The sequence below is a fragment of the Gobio gobio genome, assembly GCF_949357685.1.
Source record: "Gobio gobio genome assembly, chromosome: 4".
NCBI lineage: Eukaryota > Metazoa > Chordata > Actinopteri > Cypriniformes > Gobionidae > Gobio > Gobio gobio.
This window is the reverse complement of record NC_137100.1, coordinates 33043670-33059116: the sequence shown is the minus strand read 5'-3', so window position 1 is coordinate 33059116 and position 15447 is coordinate 33043670. Positions and strand designations below refer to the sequence as shown.

The following is a 15447-nucleotide window of genomic DNA, read 5'->3' as shown; positions in this document are numbered from 1 at the left end:
TGCTTTATTACTATTGATATGAAACAAAGTCTCAGATTTCAGATTACGTCTATTTTTTACGAAATTCAAAAGCATAAATACCGCTCTACTGCTGCGGCACGAGATCGCTCTGCCGCAGCTCAGCTCAAGAGAACAGCGCGGAGCGCACATGAACGGATCTTCTCTTCCGCCTTAATACCAGTTATAGCGCGACATAAACATGAATAAGCATCTGAAAGTGTGTTAAAAGATACAGGACAACTTACTGAAAACCGTATCATGTCACATAGAATAGCTCAAGTGTTTTAACCGCAGAAAGACGTAAGTAAAATGGCTAGTAAACAATGGCATGTAACGTCATTTACCTCAGAAAAACCATATGTCCATAAACTCGTTAGTCAGCTAGAAAAATTAACTCTAGAGAGGAGCATTTTGCTAATTATATGCACCACATTACATAGGCTATTGATTGTCATTTTTAATGTCCTTCAATATTTAATGCATGTAGCCTAAGAATAAATCTGGCAAGTTTTTATGACAGCCAAATTTTTATATATAAAAAAACGAATTGGAGTAGAAATATGATTATGTAATTGTAAAGTTAATATTATAACTTTATTATTATGAAAAACAAAAATCATTTAGTGTAATTTAAGTGTTTGTTTACAAATCACTTAATTTTTACCTTCAATATTAGTAGGCTAATGTAGTACCACCAACTGACTCCCATAGTTTACAACATTAGTTCAGAGATTTGTTTTCCTTGAGAAAATTGGCCATGTATTATACCTGATATATATCTAAAGTAATCGATATTGAATTGAATCGAATCGAATCGAAAATCCAAAGCTTGTGAATCGAAATCTAATCGAATTGTGAAATTTGTGTCAATACCCAGCCCTACAAAACAGTCTGCGATCAAACTCTCTGAACAAACATCTAATCCTCCGACACGATCCAGGACGCCATTAAAAATAAACCATCCACTTGTTCCTGATGCTGGTATCATTCTGAAGTCTGTACAGAGACGCAAATTAGCTGTTTAAACAGGACGTGTCAAAGCGAACAACCCTTTACACTACTATTTATTCTTCCATTTGTCCTCTTGTCTGCAGACTTACGCACATAGAGTAAAGTGAATGAGCATCTGTATATTGTATCCAGCGTCAGTGATTTAAAATAGGTTCTATTTGATTTTGACCAACGCAATGCAGTGTAGGCCAATGTCAGCGGGGGAATATGGTGCAATGATGTAAAACTCTGTAAACATCTTGCTTTGGAGATGGGTATATGCAAATGCATTTGCTGTGTGACATCACAAGTCCCCCAATATCCAAACAAGCTGTTTTGGAGCTTGACTACCTAAATGCTTCGTTTATAGTGAGCAGTGTTTTAAGCTCTGAAACTTGCAGGATGTTTTAATGCTACAAAGTTCTTTTTTATGTCAAAAGAAGGCAAATTTAAATTCTCATGTCATGACCCCAATAAAGTATTTGTGTTCTATATATTACTCTAGCTGAGTATCAGTATAGATTTCCCAATTTATTTCTAAATCACAAGATCTTTAGAACTCGATTTTTGTATTTTAATTCCGTAATTCTTATACATTTAAAAAAAAAAAAAAGCTTTACATTTTAAAGTGCAGTTCTTTTAAACAATTCCTCTTTTTGAGCTGTCATTTGTTTGAATCAGACTACTTTGATTATATTGTTGTTGTTTATTTGTTTTTGTTTTTTTGCTATGGCATTGCATATTCAGTGAAAAGCAGTTTAGGAAACCTTTTAATTTAGTTAATTAACATAAATGTTAAGTTTTAAAGTCATAACATTACAAACTTTCATTTTTTAGGTCAAAAAGTTTTAGAAAATCGGACAACGTATTGTATTTTGTAAGTAGTATTTTGAGATCAGAGAGACAAACTCTTATTATGTAATTCACAGTGCTTCATGGTAGTGGGCAGAGCTAATTGTTTTGGTGTGTTTTGCTTCTGATTGGTGGGATTGTCTGTACAGCATCATGGGTAATGTTTTCACCACAAATTCTGCTGTTAAACAGTTTTTACTTCCAGAAATTACATATAATCTGATGTTTAACCGTTGGTTATAAACATTTCTAAGGGTTCACAAACATTTACAAAAAGGTTTACATTGTGGAACATTTAGAAACAGAGTAAAACTTTATTAAATTAACAAAAATACCCCCGAAATTCAAGATAAAATGGCGCAAAATGCTCCTGCAGAGTTAAGCTAGATCGATTACAGCTGTCACGATTAAAGTGAAATGAATGAAAAGGGTCGATTGTGGAATTTAAATGACATTTATTTGCTCATGTTACATTTCTTTTTGGGTGTGGTTTGCAGCGTTAACGCAATATAACCAATCACACATTTCTGTTGAGCTTATGAATCAGGGTTTCCGCTAGTGATGCACCGATCATGATTTTACATGGCCGATTCCGATACCGATTTTTTTCAAGAAAACTGGCCGATTCCGATACCGATTTCCGATTTTTTTTTTTTTTTTTTTTTTAACACAATAAAAGAATGAAAGTATACATGAACAAGATGTTTATTTGGTATTTAACAGGCTAAATTGGCTTTTGGCTAATGAAAACAAGTCCGCAATCTGAAATTAACAAGAAATTTAATTGGAAATTAAAGGCTGAAAGGTGAAATTAAAGGCAACAACTGCATATTCTGCAATCCAAACAAAGATGTTACTTAAATCAGCATTTGTTTTTAAATTCAGTGTAAAGAAAAAAAGTCTTTACCAGTGAAATTAAATAAAACCAAAGTATATAATTGTTCCAAAATGTTAAATCAAATAATGTTTAGTGCAACAAAAAAAAACTAAGATGCTACAGCAGGTGCTTTTTTAAATCAAATTAAGTCAATGTAATTAAGGTAAAATAAAAGGTAACACTTTAGAATAATGGTCATTAGTTAACATTAGTTAATGTATTAACTAACATGAACTAACCATGAGCAGTACATTTGTTACTGTATTTGTTCATCTTTGTTAACGTTAGTTAATATAAATACAGCTGTTCATGGTTTGTTCATGTTAGTTCACAGTGCATTAACTAATGTTAACGAAATTTTAATAATGCATTAGTAAATGTTGAAATTAACATTAACAAAATTAATAAACGCTTTATAAGTGCAGTTCATTATTAGTTAATGTTAACTAATTTAGTTAACCAATATTAACTAATGACCATTATTCTAAAGTGTTACCAAATAAAAATGATCATCCTATAGCAGGGTTTTTCCTGGGTCAAAAATGGTCTTCGGTGGTGGCTGACAGACATTGTCATCCACACACACAGTAAAGAACTCTACCTACGTGATCTGTGAGCGCAACACTGACAATACATGTAAAATAAATGCAAAGAAACTTTTGTAATTTTTGCTTATCTTATTTTGACATCTGATATTATGTATGATCTCTACCTTGATGTTTGTTTCTTTTGATCCTCATTTTTTTACACTATTTAATGATAATTGTTTTGGTATAATCATATCAATATTAAAAAGTAGCATAAAAAATTAATAAATAGCCTAATTTTCTACCATATACAATTTAGTAAAATTATCAGCTAGCTAAGAACTTTGTTTCCTGTCTCACCTAACTCCAGTCTACACTAAATTATATTTCACTACACATTGTCAACATAAATAAGCTGAATGACTGTGGATGATTAAACTAATTCTTACTATTCACTCTTGCTGAATTGGGTAAGCACACTTGTGTTCTCATTTCAGAGGAGTTCTGAGTAAATTAATAAACTGGTTCGTTAGTTCAAGTGTTGGACGGATCAGTTGTTCTAACCAGTCGTTAAAATGATTCGGTTCAAATGAGTCATTGGTTCGCGAATCGGACATTAGCAGATGCGTTGTGTGTGCAGATGAAGCTGAGCTGAACAAACGCGCACTATCTGCACTTGTGCAGGGCGCGGAGAGGTAGGCTCGCGCAGAAAAGCGGCTCTTCCTCAGTTCTCCAGGTTCCGTTTGTAACACACAAGTGACATGTTCGCGAGCGCACTTCCGGATAAATCGGCAGAAAAATACAAAGAAAACCGCGCGCTAGAAGCAAAAACCGGCCGGTTCCGGTTTTTGGCCGGTCAACCGGTGCATCCCTAGTTTCCGCTGGGTCTTACAAAGTCTAAAAAAGTGTAGAATTTCAAAATAAAAAATTGTAGCCCTTAAAAAGTCTTAAATTCGTGGAGTTATTCTGTTCTAGGTCTTAAATCATTTTAAACAGGTCTTAATTTTCCTATGTCCATGTAACGCTACCTCTAATGCTCATTGAAATGCTTCCGCAGCGCTCTGGAATGTTTTGTTTTTTAATTCCGTGGTGTTGTAGTTCTTTCTATCGCTAGTCCAAATCTAATTTGCTGTATTACGACTACAAATGTGACCAATATGTAACTTATATTGCAGCTAATCAGCTTTCGTGTTATTAGCGCGAGTCTCTTTCGAATTGTACCACAGACACATAAAACGGATTTTATTCTTCAGCTAATAGTCCTCAAGTTTTTCGCATTTCCGCGATTACTAAATACAATGAAAAATCAACATTGCATTTTTTGAGATCCTGCATAATTTGTAATTTCTCCGCAAAATAATGGCAAGAAACCAAAATAAACAAGATTTATGCATTTGGTTTGTTCTATTGTCATGTGTGACATTGTGCATCTAATATAATACATTATATAGTAAATGTGGTATCCTAATTATGCAAATTTCTGGAAATTACCACCACAAATTCAGTCATTTTGATCTCAAAAAAATGGGAAATCCTGGTGGGATTGAGCTATGGGGAAGTGCAAGTTTATCGATTTATAGACTAAATTCTAAATCTACACTTGCATAAACATTAAAGTGCTGAAAAGAGTTTTTGCGAAAGTGTGATACTTACATTAGACAGAAGTCATGGACTGCTCGCTTCATATAATTTATTCTCAGTTTGAATAACCGTTTGTTTTTCATGCTACTGAAATAAACTGTTCTTAGCTTGTTTTGTCTGTAGCCAGTATTTAACTTGCTTTTTCCCCACAAAAACTTTCGGTATCGCTTTAGCATGGGGGATACTGTAACCAAGCAGATCTCGGCAGCCATCGACTACCACGGTATTTCCCCCCCCACTATGGTAGTCAATGGCTGCAGAGATCTGCTTGGTTACAAACAAAATTCCAATTATCTTTCTTTGTGTTCAGCAGAACAAAGAATTTATACAGGTTTGGAACAACTTGAGGGTGACTAAATGATGACAGAATTTTCATTTTTGGGTGAACTATCCCTTTAAATATGACTTTTGCCTCAATAAACTCCTAATTTACTGCTTATTAATAGGGTGGTTAGGTAGTTTTTGTAGCATTTAAGTTAAGGTACTGGATAGGATTAAGGGATGCAGAAGAAGACATTAATATGTGTTTTATAAGTACTAATAAGCAGCCAATATCCTAGTAATGCATGCTAATAAACAACTAGTTAATAGCTAGAATTGAACCCTAAAATAAAGTGTTATGAAACATTCTATTAATCAACATTAATAATCATTATTACAATATCAAGAGCAATAATCATCAATGATTTTTGTCATATTGCAGCTTCATTCTCTGAGTTTCTTTTTTTTTTTACATTTATTTACATTATACAATTTATATGTAAATGCATGTTCATGAGCAGCAATTAAACAGTCTGGGTAAATAAACACATGCCATGTCAGATGCAGCTTCGGTTCCATCTTTGCAGTGTAAAAATGGCACAAAAATAAATTGAATAAGGTAATTATTAAAATGCCTTTTAAAAAGGTTTAAAAAAATGCTCCTGGAAATCAAGTCCAGGAGGCAAATATTGCCCCTTAATGGAAAAGTTAAATCACATTGTTACCTTTTGGAAAAACCAGTTCCATCCAGCAATAAAGACAGCCTGCCCTGAATGATTCACCTGCTCAGATCGAACACTTCAGGTTTAATGTACTATTCAGCTCAAGTTTGCAGCGTTCTTTTCGCCTTCACCTGAAAGTCCAGGATTCTGACCTCTGACTGGAGACCTGCAGTGAAGATCACAATAGACTGTCTCGATGCATTTTGAGAGTGTGAGAGATTAGCTTGTCTAGACAAGTGTGCGCGTCTGCATTCAAAAAAGGACGTTTTGGGGCTTTTATGCCCTTTGGGGAATAGTGCAAATATGTGAGAACCGCAAAGCTTCTTTTTATGCCTTTTTTATAAGAGCACAAATGTGAATCTTGTTCTTGGCAAACCACACATTAAAGTGTAAACTTTTGATTTTCAACCTGCTTTGTATTGTTGCAGTGTCTGTGGTATATGTAAATGAATAATATTACTCATTCTCTGTGTTACCAGGACTGAGAAATTCACGTTTATTTTTCAGCAAACGTCTTTTGACAGCTTCAGGGCTTTCATGAAAACTACAGGTTATACTTCCGCATTTTTGCATTGACAGAGGGTTGTTAACAGAACAGTTATTGTAAGGGGAAAATTGTATTTTAGTTGTACCATGTCTACTCTTTAAACAGCATTATAGTAAAAATGGAAGACTATGGCTGCAGCTTTTTTACCTGTATGTGACTGTGTTTTACTACTGTAGTTTCTTTCAGTTTTTCCACATTTGTGTTCATGGTAATCCAGTTTGACATGTTGACGACAAACAGGTTTTTCAGATTTTTTTGTCGGGGTGTTCTCTCATATTTACGATTCTTTGTAGCCTTTGGCCACTGCCTACAACACGCTGAATACTTCACTGGAAAAAAACAATAACTCACTACTACTAAATGTTTAATCAGTGGATTCTTTACAAGTTGGCACCATTATAGCTAAAAGTTTGCTAAGTAGCATTTCCTACTAAAGCGAGACGGTATTTGACTCTGGTAAAGCGTATCCACAGCAGGCAACATGCTCAGTGAATTAAGGGTGTTGAAGTTTTCCTACCTATTTGGCAAATAGGTAAACAACTGCCTAGTCAGGTAGCACCTTTCTACTGTATAGGCTGCCAAGTTTTATTGAAAGCCCGTTTTGCCAGTGGTGAAGTACCCCCTTTAACTCATATTGTACCCGAATGAAAATGTTCTTTTATCTGTCTTATTTTTTCAGGACATCACATCTGTGACTGGTGTTCCAGAGGAGCATATTAAGATGCGCAAAGTCCGTATCTTTGTGCCCGCCCGCAATGCCATGCAGTCGGGCGTCAAAAACACCCAGAAGTGGAAGATAGATTTTGACACCAGAGAGCGCTGGGAGAACCCACTGATGGGCTGGGCCGCCACGTGAGTGGACATCATTATGATGATCGTGCTTTTTGAATTGCCGAATAAAATCCATTGTTTGAAGTCATTTTTATTTCCAATCCAGGGCAGACCCCCTGTCCAACATGGTGCTTACTTTCAGCTCTAAGGAGGAGGCTATCGCTTTCGCAGAGAAGAACGGTAATCCATTTAACCGTTTTTCCACTATCGTGACCATATTTTTTAAACACGACAATCTCCTGATTAGAATCGCATCCAAAAATGTCTCTTGAGAGAGAGGATGCTGAGCTTTGAAAAGGAAATGTGTTTGTGTTTGTGGCATAAAGATTTGCATTTATCCTCACCCTGTCTTCTTCTGCCTGGTGTTTACACTGCACATCAGCAGCAGTGGACGTATCCCAAATCCAGCCTGTAAGATATACTTGGCTGAGCCTGCGCTGTGCCTGTTTATTTTTACAGGTTGGAGTTATGATATAACAGAAAAGAGGGTCCCGAAGCCGAGAGTGAAGTCATATGGAGCAAACTTTTCCTGGGACAGAAGGACCAGAAGGTCGACCAAGTAGACATCCCATTTCTGCCTGTCTGTGTTATCTTTAACAGACCTGTAAAAATAATATACTCTATGTATCTAATAAACTATCTTTACAACACCTGAGTTTCTTCTGCGCTTCCTTTACCAAGTCTGGATATTACTTCACTCAGAATCATTGTGATGACACAATGTCTCTGGTAGTATTTAGCACTTCTTATTACTGAAGTAACTGCTGTTGTTTGTTCTAGCCGTGTACTTTGAAATGTCATCTCTCCGTTTCCTCAGAAAATAATTCTTGTCAGGTGGTTTGTTTTTTCCACCCTTCAAAACCTCTTGAAGACAGTTTAGTGTTAATGTTTCTGAAACGGCGAGATGAGGTAAATGTCAAGCTTCAAAGGCTGAATGCGGCTAGATATGTTTACTCTCATGCTCCTCCAGGGATGAGCCGAGATGAGGAAAACACCTGTCTGCTCCAAATGACGCTCAATTGAAAAAGCAGTGATCGTTTTACTCTGTCGTCTCTGTGACTACACAAACCAGGTTCATTTTGCATCACATTACAAATCTGCATTACCTGGAATCACATTTTTAAGCCTTAAAGTCAGAATAAGTAATTGATGCGTGTGGTGTTTTTTTTAAACAAACTTAATTGATCTGGCCATGACACCATTGCCTTATATAAAGGGCCCCGTATGTAAAAAGAAGTATTTGTTGAGTGCCTGGCTGGTTTCTCAAAGTGGAAAATCCAGAGAAAGGAGACTTGTAAGTCAGAGAAGGAGCTACAGAGATGAGAACAGGGGAACTTTGAGGAGCTCTGCATAACACTGGCCTATAGGGAAGAGTGGCACAAGACAACCGTCCTCTGAAAGAACAATGTTTGGAGTTTGTCAGGAAGCATTACAGGGGCTCTGTGATATGATGTCAATTGTGGGATCATGTGAGGTCAGACTAGAGCCTTTCACCCCTAATGCAGTGTCATTTCTGCTTAATCACCTTGTATGGTGCTAGTAGGATGGTGTGTGATTGGTTTTCATCAGCTGGGAGAACCAGTTTAAATCTGTGAAAGTTTTGTTCTTATCGGAAAAGCCTATTTTCTGTCTGCATCGATTAGATATAGAACAAACCTTTTGGGGTCAAACTCAAGACACTACAATTACATACAAAATAATGAGAATTAGAAGGCATATTTGCTTTTGTAATAAATGGGTGGGTACATGGTATTCTACCAATGGCAGAACTTGGCTCTTTAAAAAAAAAAATCCACACCATAGTGACCAATTAAGTATTTTTTTTTTATTGATTTCACTCTTAATATCTGTACAAATACATCAAACTTTGTATATACATATGACATTTACATAAAAATACAAAACTATATATTTATAACTGAATTTTGTTTTTATCTTGAGATGTCTGAAAATAAAAATGCATTTTGACAACAAAGTGAACATTTTATATATTGATACGGAGTCCTCTTTATGACCTTTTCTTTAGCTCTGCAAGAGCAATATAGAGCAGAATATTGGCAAAAACAAGACAAAAAGGTTGCATGGCACAGTTTTCTCAAACAAGTATCACCCACTGCTAATTTCTGCCCGATTGCTTCAACTGTTGCTGTTGATGACGGACAGCATTTTGTACACGTTAATCGTCAGGGGTTTCCTATATGAGAAACGGCTCATTTTCAATGTTATCCTGCTGCACCATATCACAAAACATTGAAGAATGTTCAAGAAAATCCCTTTGGTCAGTTACACTGTACTGTAAACAAAACCAGAAATAGACATGTACATTAAAGAGTGACATTTTTTTTCCAATGTTTCCATTTTTTCCAATAAATAAACTCACAAGTTAACATGCAGGTATGTGTGAAATAAACATCTGTGATACAGAATTGACATTGATAAGCATTTATACAGCTCAGGGAATGCAATTTACAGCTTGCAGAAGACTCACACTTTACATGATAGCATTTTACCTCACAATAAATAACACTGCTTCTCTTTGGACAAATATATTTCTCGGTCATAATAAAAAACAAAAAAAAGAAATAAAAGGGAAAGACAACATAGGTGATAACAAAATAACATGATAGACAAGTAAGCCAGACACTGTAAATGTATAAATTATAAAAACAGAACACTGTATAAATAAACATCAAGCAGACTGAACTACATGTATACTTCTTTCTTTTTTCTCTGAAAAATAAATTAGCATACACATATGTACAGTGTGGACATGATTGATTCCGTGCCCTAGGACTTTTCCACTGGTTGGTGGGGCTTTATCCATCCAGTACAGGTGATAATTGGATATAAGCCATGTAGTCCTGGTCTTCCTCATCGTCATCTTCCTCCTGGTCTTCAGTAATGGCTATATGGGAGAATACATGGTAGCTGTTGCATGAATATAGACCACAACAGCGCAGAATGCATGTGAGTATTTGTCTTTTTATCCCAAAGCCTCTGACAATCTAGTGGGTTTTAGGCTACTTGCCAGCTTGACCAGGTGCTCTGGCTCTCAAAATTACGCAACAAGATGTACATAATAAAGGAAGTCAGCGGTGTATCGCGCGACGGGGCTGATCAGAGGCTTTAATGGCTCAGGTCTGTTTGGCAGATTTCTGATTCAAGACCAAAAAAATGCTCTTGCATTCCATGACTGGCAGCTTTTTTTCTGGATTTGCGTCTATATCCATCACTTTGGATGCACGGTTGTGCACCGGCCGACCGTAGCTACGTGGTCAAGCAATGGCACAGTTCTGAGGTGTGTATATATATATATATATATATATATATATATATATATATATATATAATAAGTTATATATATATATAATAAGTTATATATATATATAAGTTTACATTGAAAAAAATGACACAGGCAAAGCAATGAAACAAATAGTCCCTCACAAACAAATCGGACAGCACGACCACAGCAGAACTGCACACAAATTCACCTTACTAACGTTGGATGTCTAACAGCAGAGACTGAGAAATAATCACATATTCTTGTCCTGCAAACTGTAAAATGCTGTAGTCATTCAAACCATGAGGTGATCATAAAGTTGGTCCCTTGATATGATACCTTAAGGCACGAGAACATTAAGGTAAGCGATTCATTCACATTGATCATTTGATTCGTTTGCTAGCACAAATTGGAATGAAAGTATTTCCTCTCTTTGATGCTGTATTATTGACGGCAGATCTAGCTTCATTAAAGCTAGTTAACCATCTGTCGAAATAGGTAGTCTAGTTAACTTTTGAACAATGGCACCAATGTTACAATCACCTTATGTGAGTGTAAGGAAAAGGATTCGTGTCTTTTCAAACCCTCAGGGCTATTTATGTCATAGTGCATTTGAAATAATCGATTACAGCCAAATGCATAAATCAAACAAAAAACATAATTCATAAAACACTTACATAATAACCATGAATATGGAATTGACAAGTTGACATGATTATATAAGGCTCTACATTTACACTATAACAAAGGGGGGAATATGAACTTGACCTGCTGGTCAGTAACAGGTCAGACCGAACTAGAATTCAAACGTGACGATGTCCACTAACTGCAAAAGTTAGTCTGCACATGTTTTCTTGTTAGTTAAATGAAGAAAATTAGTATGTCAAAGGACTCCTGGAAAGAGCTCTTTGTAACATTTTTTTTTTACATTGTATTCATTGATTTCCATTGATTTTGTAGGTTTTTTTAAATAAACATTTTTCTTTTCTTCTCAAGAAAATGCAAAATGAATGAAGCCAGCCAAAGAGGACATGCAAAGAACTTCCAATCATAAGTCCTTTTCTGTAGCTTAGCTCTTAGCAGCAGGAAGGGAATGAAGAGGCGTTATTTGGAGGGGTGGGAGGTTTTGGGGAGGAGGTTGCTGGGGGCAGCATTGGATTGTCTTTTAAGATGTATTACTTACAGTTGCAAGATCCTAAATGCTTAACCTCCAGGAGAACCCCCAAAGAGCAAGCGGCCTGCTTCATGGCACACTCGCTGGGATATGTGGTGTTGTCGCTGGCGCACACGGCCTCCTCCGAGCGACTTTCTGGGCATGACTCCACACAAACTGCACAGCGCCCCCGACCCATTTTGGCATCCCATAGACACATCTTCCCCACGCTGCACTGGATGTCATCGCATGACTTCGCCTCTATAAACACAATAGGGGAAAAGAAAAGTCCATTTCTGCTGATAACACTACAGTGTTTCATACGAAGAAATGCATAAATGTGGTTGTTGTTGTGGAAAGCTGTAGGCAAGTCACGCTCAGTTTGTTATAACACACGAGATGACGTTGCCAACATCAGGAAACAATTAGACACCAATGACTTTCCTTTGCTAGTAATAATCACAACTGGGATTGTCACGAAAGACTAATGGAACAGGATGCATTTGGGATTTCGCCATTGTTGCATTATGCTCTCTGAACCAATACCTCACCTAACTGTACATGAAAACAACATTTCCTCGTTTAAATGAAACTCCTAGCAAAAATGTACGTGGACACTCACTGATGCATTTTCCCTCGTATGCCACTCCAATGGATCTACCGAGCAAGCACGTGGCTCTCCTTAAATGGCACGCGCTGGCGTAAACAATCCCATCGTTGCCACAAAGGTACTGATCCGGAGACGTAACCTCTGGGCATATGCGGTTGCATGTCACACAGTACGCGTTGTTTGTCTGGTCCACCACACAAGTCGAACTTCCCGGGCACAGAACATCACGGCATGTCTCTGTGAAGATGAGAAAGGAAGACAGAATGATTTTCTTATTTTCACAACCAAAATATTGACTTTATTTAGTATACACCTATTGTAAGTACTAGGACTAGATAAAAGTGCTGAAATCTCCTGTACGATTAGACAGTATTTTAAAAAAAAACACACACACACGGACCAGTAAGACTGTGTTACCTACTTTTGCATTTGCCTTGATACTGCACCTCCAGATCTGGGTGCCCTTTGCATTTGGATTTCAAAAGGGCACATTCATCTCGGTATGTTTTTCCATCTGAGCCACACACCGGCCCCTTCCAGGTAATGTTGGAGCAGTCTGGCGCACAGACGCAGCGAGGCTTACTCCTCCTGTTCATTTTACATCTCTTCCCAGGGCCACAGTCGACATTATCACATGTCTCTAAAATTCAGAGAGGCACACATGATGTTTAAAAGCCGCTGAAGCTAATGTAAAGATTTGATTATTATTAGTATAATGTATCTATTATTCATTAATTTCATTTGTTAAAGCAATAAAGAGTGACTATGGTACAGTTGTTATGCATAACTTTTTTTTATTATGACTTTTTAAATATGCATGTAATGTGTTTTTATTATGTAGCCTTCCACCGGAACAAACGAACATGGGATTCTACCTTTACAAGGTATGCAGTTTGGAGCACCGCCATTGAAGATCATCCACCTGAATAATGTGCTGTTTGGCACATCTTCCTCGGTCCAAGATGTACCGAGCCTCCCACTCCGGCAGCATTCCTCTCGACTCATCCCAGGCATGTAGAGGACCTGACATCTCCCGTTCTTGCCTTGCTGTAGCCAGCAGTTACCAGCTGTAAACAAAAAGAAAAAGAGCCAGTCGTATTAAAGTCTGAAGCCAATGACCCAGACACAACACGTGCAGCCTGTATTAGCTGGAGCTCTCTTGCTCCCCCTCCCCCGCTGTATTTTGTCTGATTTTTCCCAACGTAATGCGACTATTTTACACTTGCATGCCTTCACCCAGACAACTCAAGGGCTCCGGGTCTGCTCGGTAATGTGCTTTTCCTGTCGTCGATTTTGTTATGACCGCGCAGAGATTTATTGTCTTAAAGTAAGTGGCAGATTGACAGACTCGTACCTATTTAAACAATGTGCATGGCAGTCTAGACTCCAGTTCCTCGAGCGCTCTGTGCCAACTGTCTGCGCTCATCACGTTTCACCACACTCGCAGGAGCATTCAAAACGCTGCTTTTACCAATGCAAACGCATTTATTCGCTGCTCATAATAAGGTGAAGATATTTTTTTGGAACTGTCGGGTCAACCCTGACGGGAATTATTCGTGTTTGTGTATTAAATTAGGCATTCGCGGCGGGGATACCACGCGCCAGACAATCCAATTAAATCATACAGTCACGCGAGCTTCATCAAACTTTGTTTTCCAAAAAAAATGATCGTGTCTTTTTAACGACAGACACGCAAAGCGATTCTAATAATTAAATGCTTTCTTTTTTTCATTATGATTTTTGAAAGCCAGACGAGGTAACGTTAGGCAGTGTCTAATTTCACTATTTAAGAAAAATACAATCGAATGTCTAATGCGTAAATGTTTAATTTGAGAGTGCGCTAAATATTCATTTAAACTAAACATTCGTTCTTCACAGTATTGCTAGACAATAATACTGTCACAGTGATGTTAAACATTTTTATACATCTCGGTTTTGACAATCTTGACGTGAGCATTTATTTTATTTAACGATCAAATGTTCTGGTGCAATTTCCTTTTCTTAATTTAGCATTGTACATTTGGACTGTTCTTTTCTTCTTCTTCTTCTTCTTCTTCTTCTTAATATAATGGTGCATGTAAGGACGCACCTGTCTCGAGGATACCAATGCAGGCGTGAGCCAAGAACAAACTTTACAGTTGTCTAGTAGATTTAAGCAGCTCTCTTCGTTTTAAAGGAATACTTTAATTGGAAAGAAACTGCAGCCCAAACCCATGTCTGAAGCATATCAAAGAATAAAAAAAATATATACAACAAAAAAAAATCTAATAAAAAAGTGCACTCACCTTGCACTTTTTGATCTTCAATCAAATAACAGAGCCATAAGACTAATAAAATCATTCCCGGGTGGAGGTGCTGACGCTTTAACATCCTTAGCATGATTAAAGAGAGAAAGAGTATTGAGACGAGCGGCGCAAAAGTAATCTTCTTACTCAGGCAGTGCTGAATGAACGCTGCTCTCAGAGTGCCACCTCTTTTTAAGTGTATAAGGGGTCTCGGGCCGACTGTCTGTGGTGTGGGCGGTCTTCCTCTCTGTGGGGGTGGGGAGAAAGAGTTTTTTTCCCCCAAGTTCTTTCAATCCAAATCAGGTGACATAGCTGCTTGAAACTTTCTCTTGCCCCTAAATCACTTCTGAGTTTTGCTGGATACCAAGTCGCAGGAAGCATACATAAAATGCTCCAGTTTTTTTCTTGTAACCCACAACCATCCTTATGGATATGCAGAACTGATCAGACGTGGATGTGACTGGTCCAGATACACAGGGAAATAACATTAGCATAAGCAACGACATTTTTAACCTCACCCCAAAGACCATGTTTCCAATGAATAGTGCGTTTTTAGTGTTACCAAAAGGGAACATGTTTGTAGCCTATGATGCGATAGCCGGGCGATAACCTGAGACAGTCTCCACAAACCTCCGCGGAGATGGTAAATGTCACAACTTTCTAGGCCATGACAGGTCTGATCAACAGTAGAGGGTGTTAATTTAATACAAGGTTACTGCTGAAAGGTGATCTGCGCAAGGAGACAATGGATTACAGAATAAAAGCGAGGAAGACTATTATTAGACGAGACAGGTGTCGCGGTTTCCCTCCGGGATCACAATCTATATCCCGTTCAATTTCCGAACGGCGGTGGCGCGAGGCAGACTACACG

At 37.5% G+C, this 15447-nt stretch overlaps 2 protein-coding genes across 2 annotated transcripts in view; one reads left to right on the top strand and one right to left on the bottom strand.

The window, feature by feature from the left end:
* The window catches only part of ndufs4 (NADH:ubiquinone oxidoreductase subunit S4), a 30266-nt gene extending 22368 nt beyond the window's left edge, over positions 1 to 7898 (top strand). Inside the window, exons 3-5 of the mRNA XM_079815134.1 lie at positions 7097 to 7269; positions 7355 to 7428; positions 7708 to 7898. Of these exons, the coding sequence (XP_079671260.1) occupies positions 7097 to 7269; positions 7355 to 7428; positions 7708 to 7811 (351 nt within the window). The 3' untranslated portion in view covers positions 7812 to 7898. The remainder of the gene's footprint in view (positions 1 to 7096; positions 7270 to 7354; positions 7429 to 7707) is intronic.
* A 1154-nt stretch (positions 7899 to 9052) lies between these two features.
* fsta (follistatin a) lies at positions 9053 to 14827 on the bottom strand. Its single transcript, XM_079815132.1, has 6 exons — positions 14577 to 14827; positions 13167 to 13358; positions 12713 to 12931; positions 12304 to 12528; positions 11712 to 11942; positions 9053 to 10153 (listed from the first exon to the last, which is right to left on the bottom strand). The coding sequence occupies exons 1-6, from the start codon at positions 14668 to 14670 to the stop codon at positions 10065 to 10067; spliced, it is 1050 nt and encodes a 349-aa protein (XP_079671258.1). The 5' UTR covers positions 14671 to 14827; the 3' UTR covers positions 9053 to 10064.
* Between the last annotated feature and the right edge of the window lie 620 nt (positions 14828 to 15447).

Excerpts from the sequence above, each read along its gene's own strand:
- fsta (XM_079815132.1), bottom strand. The coding sequence starts at position 14,670 with ATGCTAAGGATGTTAAAGCGTCAGCACCTCCACCCGGGAATGATTTTA. Across the intron at positions 12,932-13,166 it reads AAACTGCATACCTTGTAAAG|AGACATGTGATAATGTCGAC; the intron begins GTAGAATCCCAT and ends TCTGAATTTTAG. Across the intron at positions 12,529-12,712 it reads GTATCAAGGCAAATGCAAAA|AGACATGCCGTGATGTTCTG; the intron begins GTAGGTAACACA and ends TCATCTTCACAG.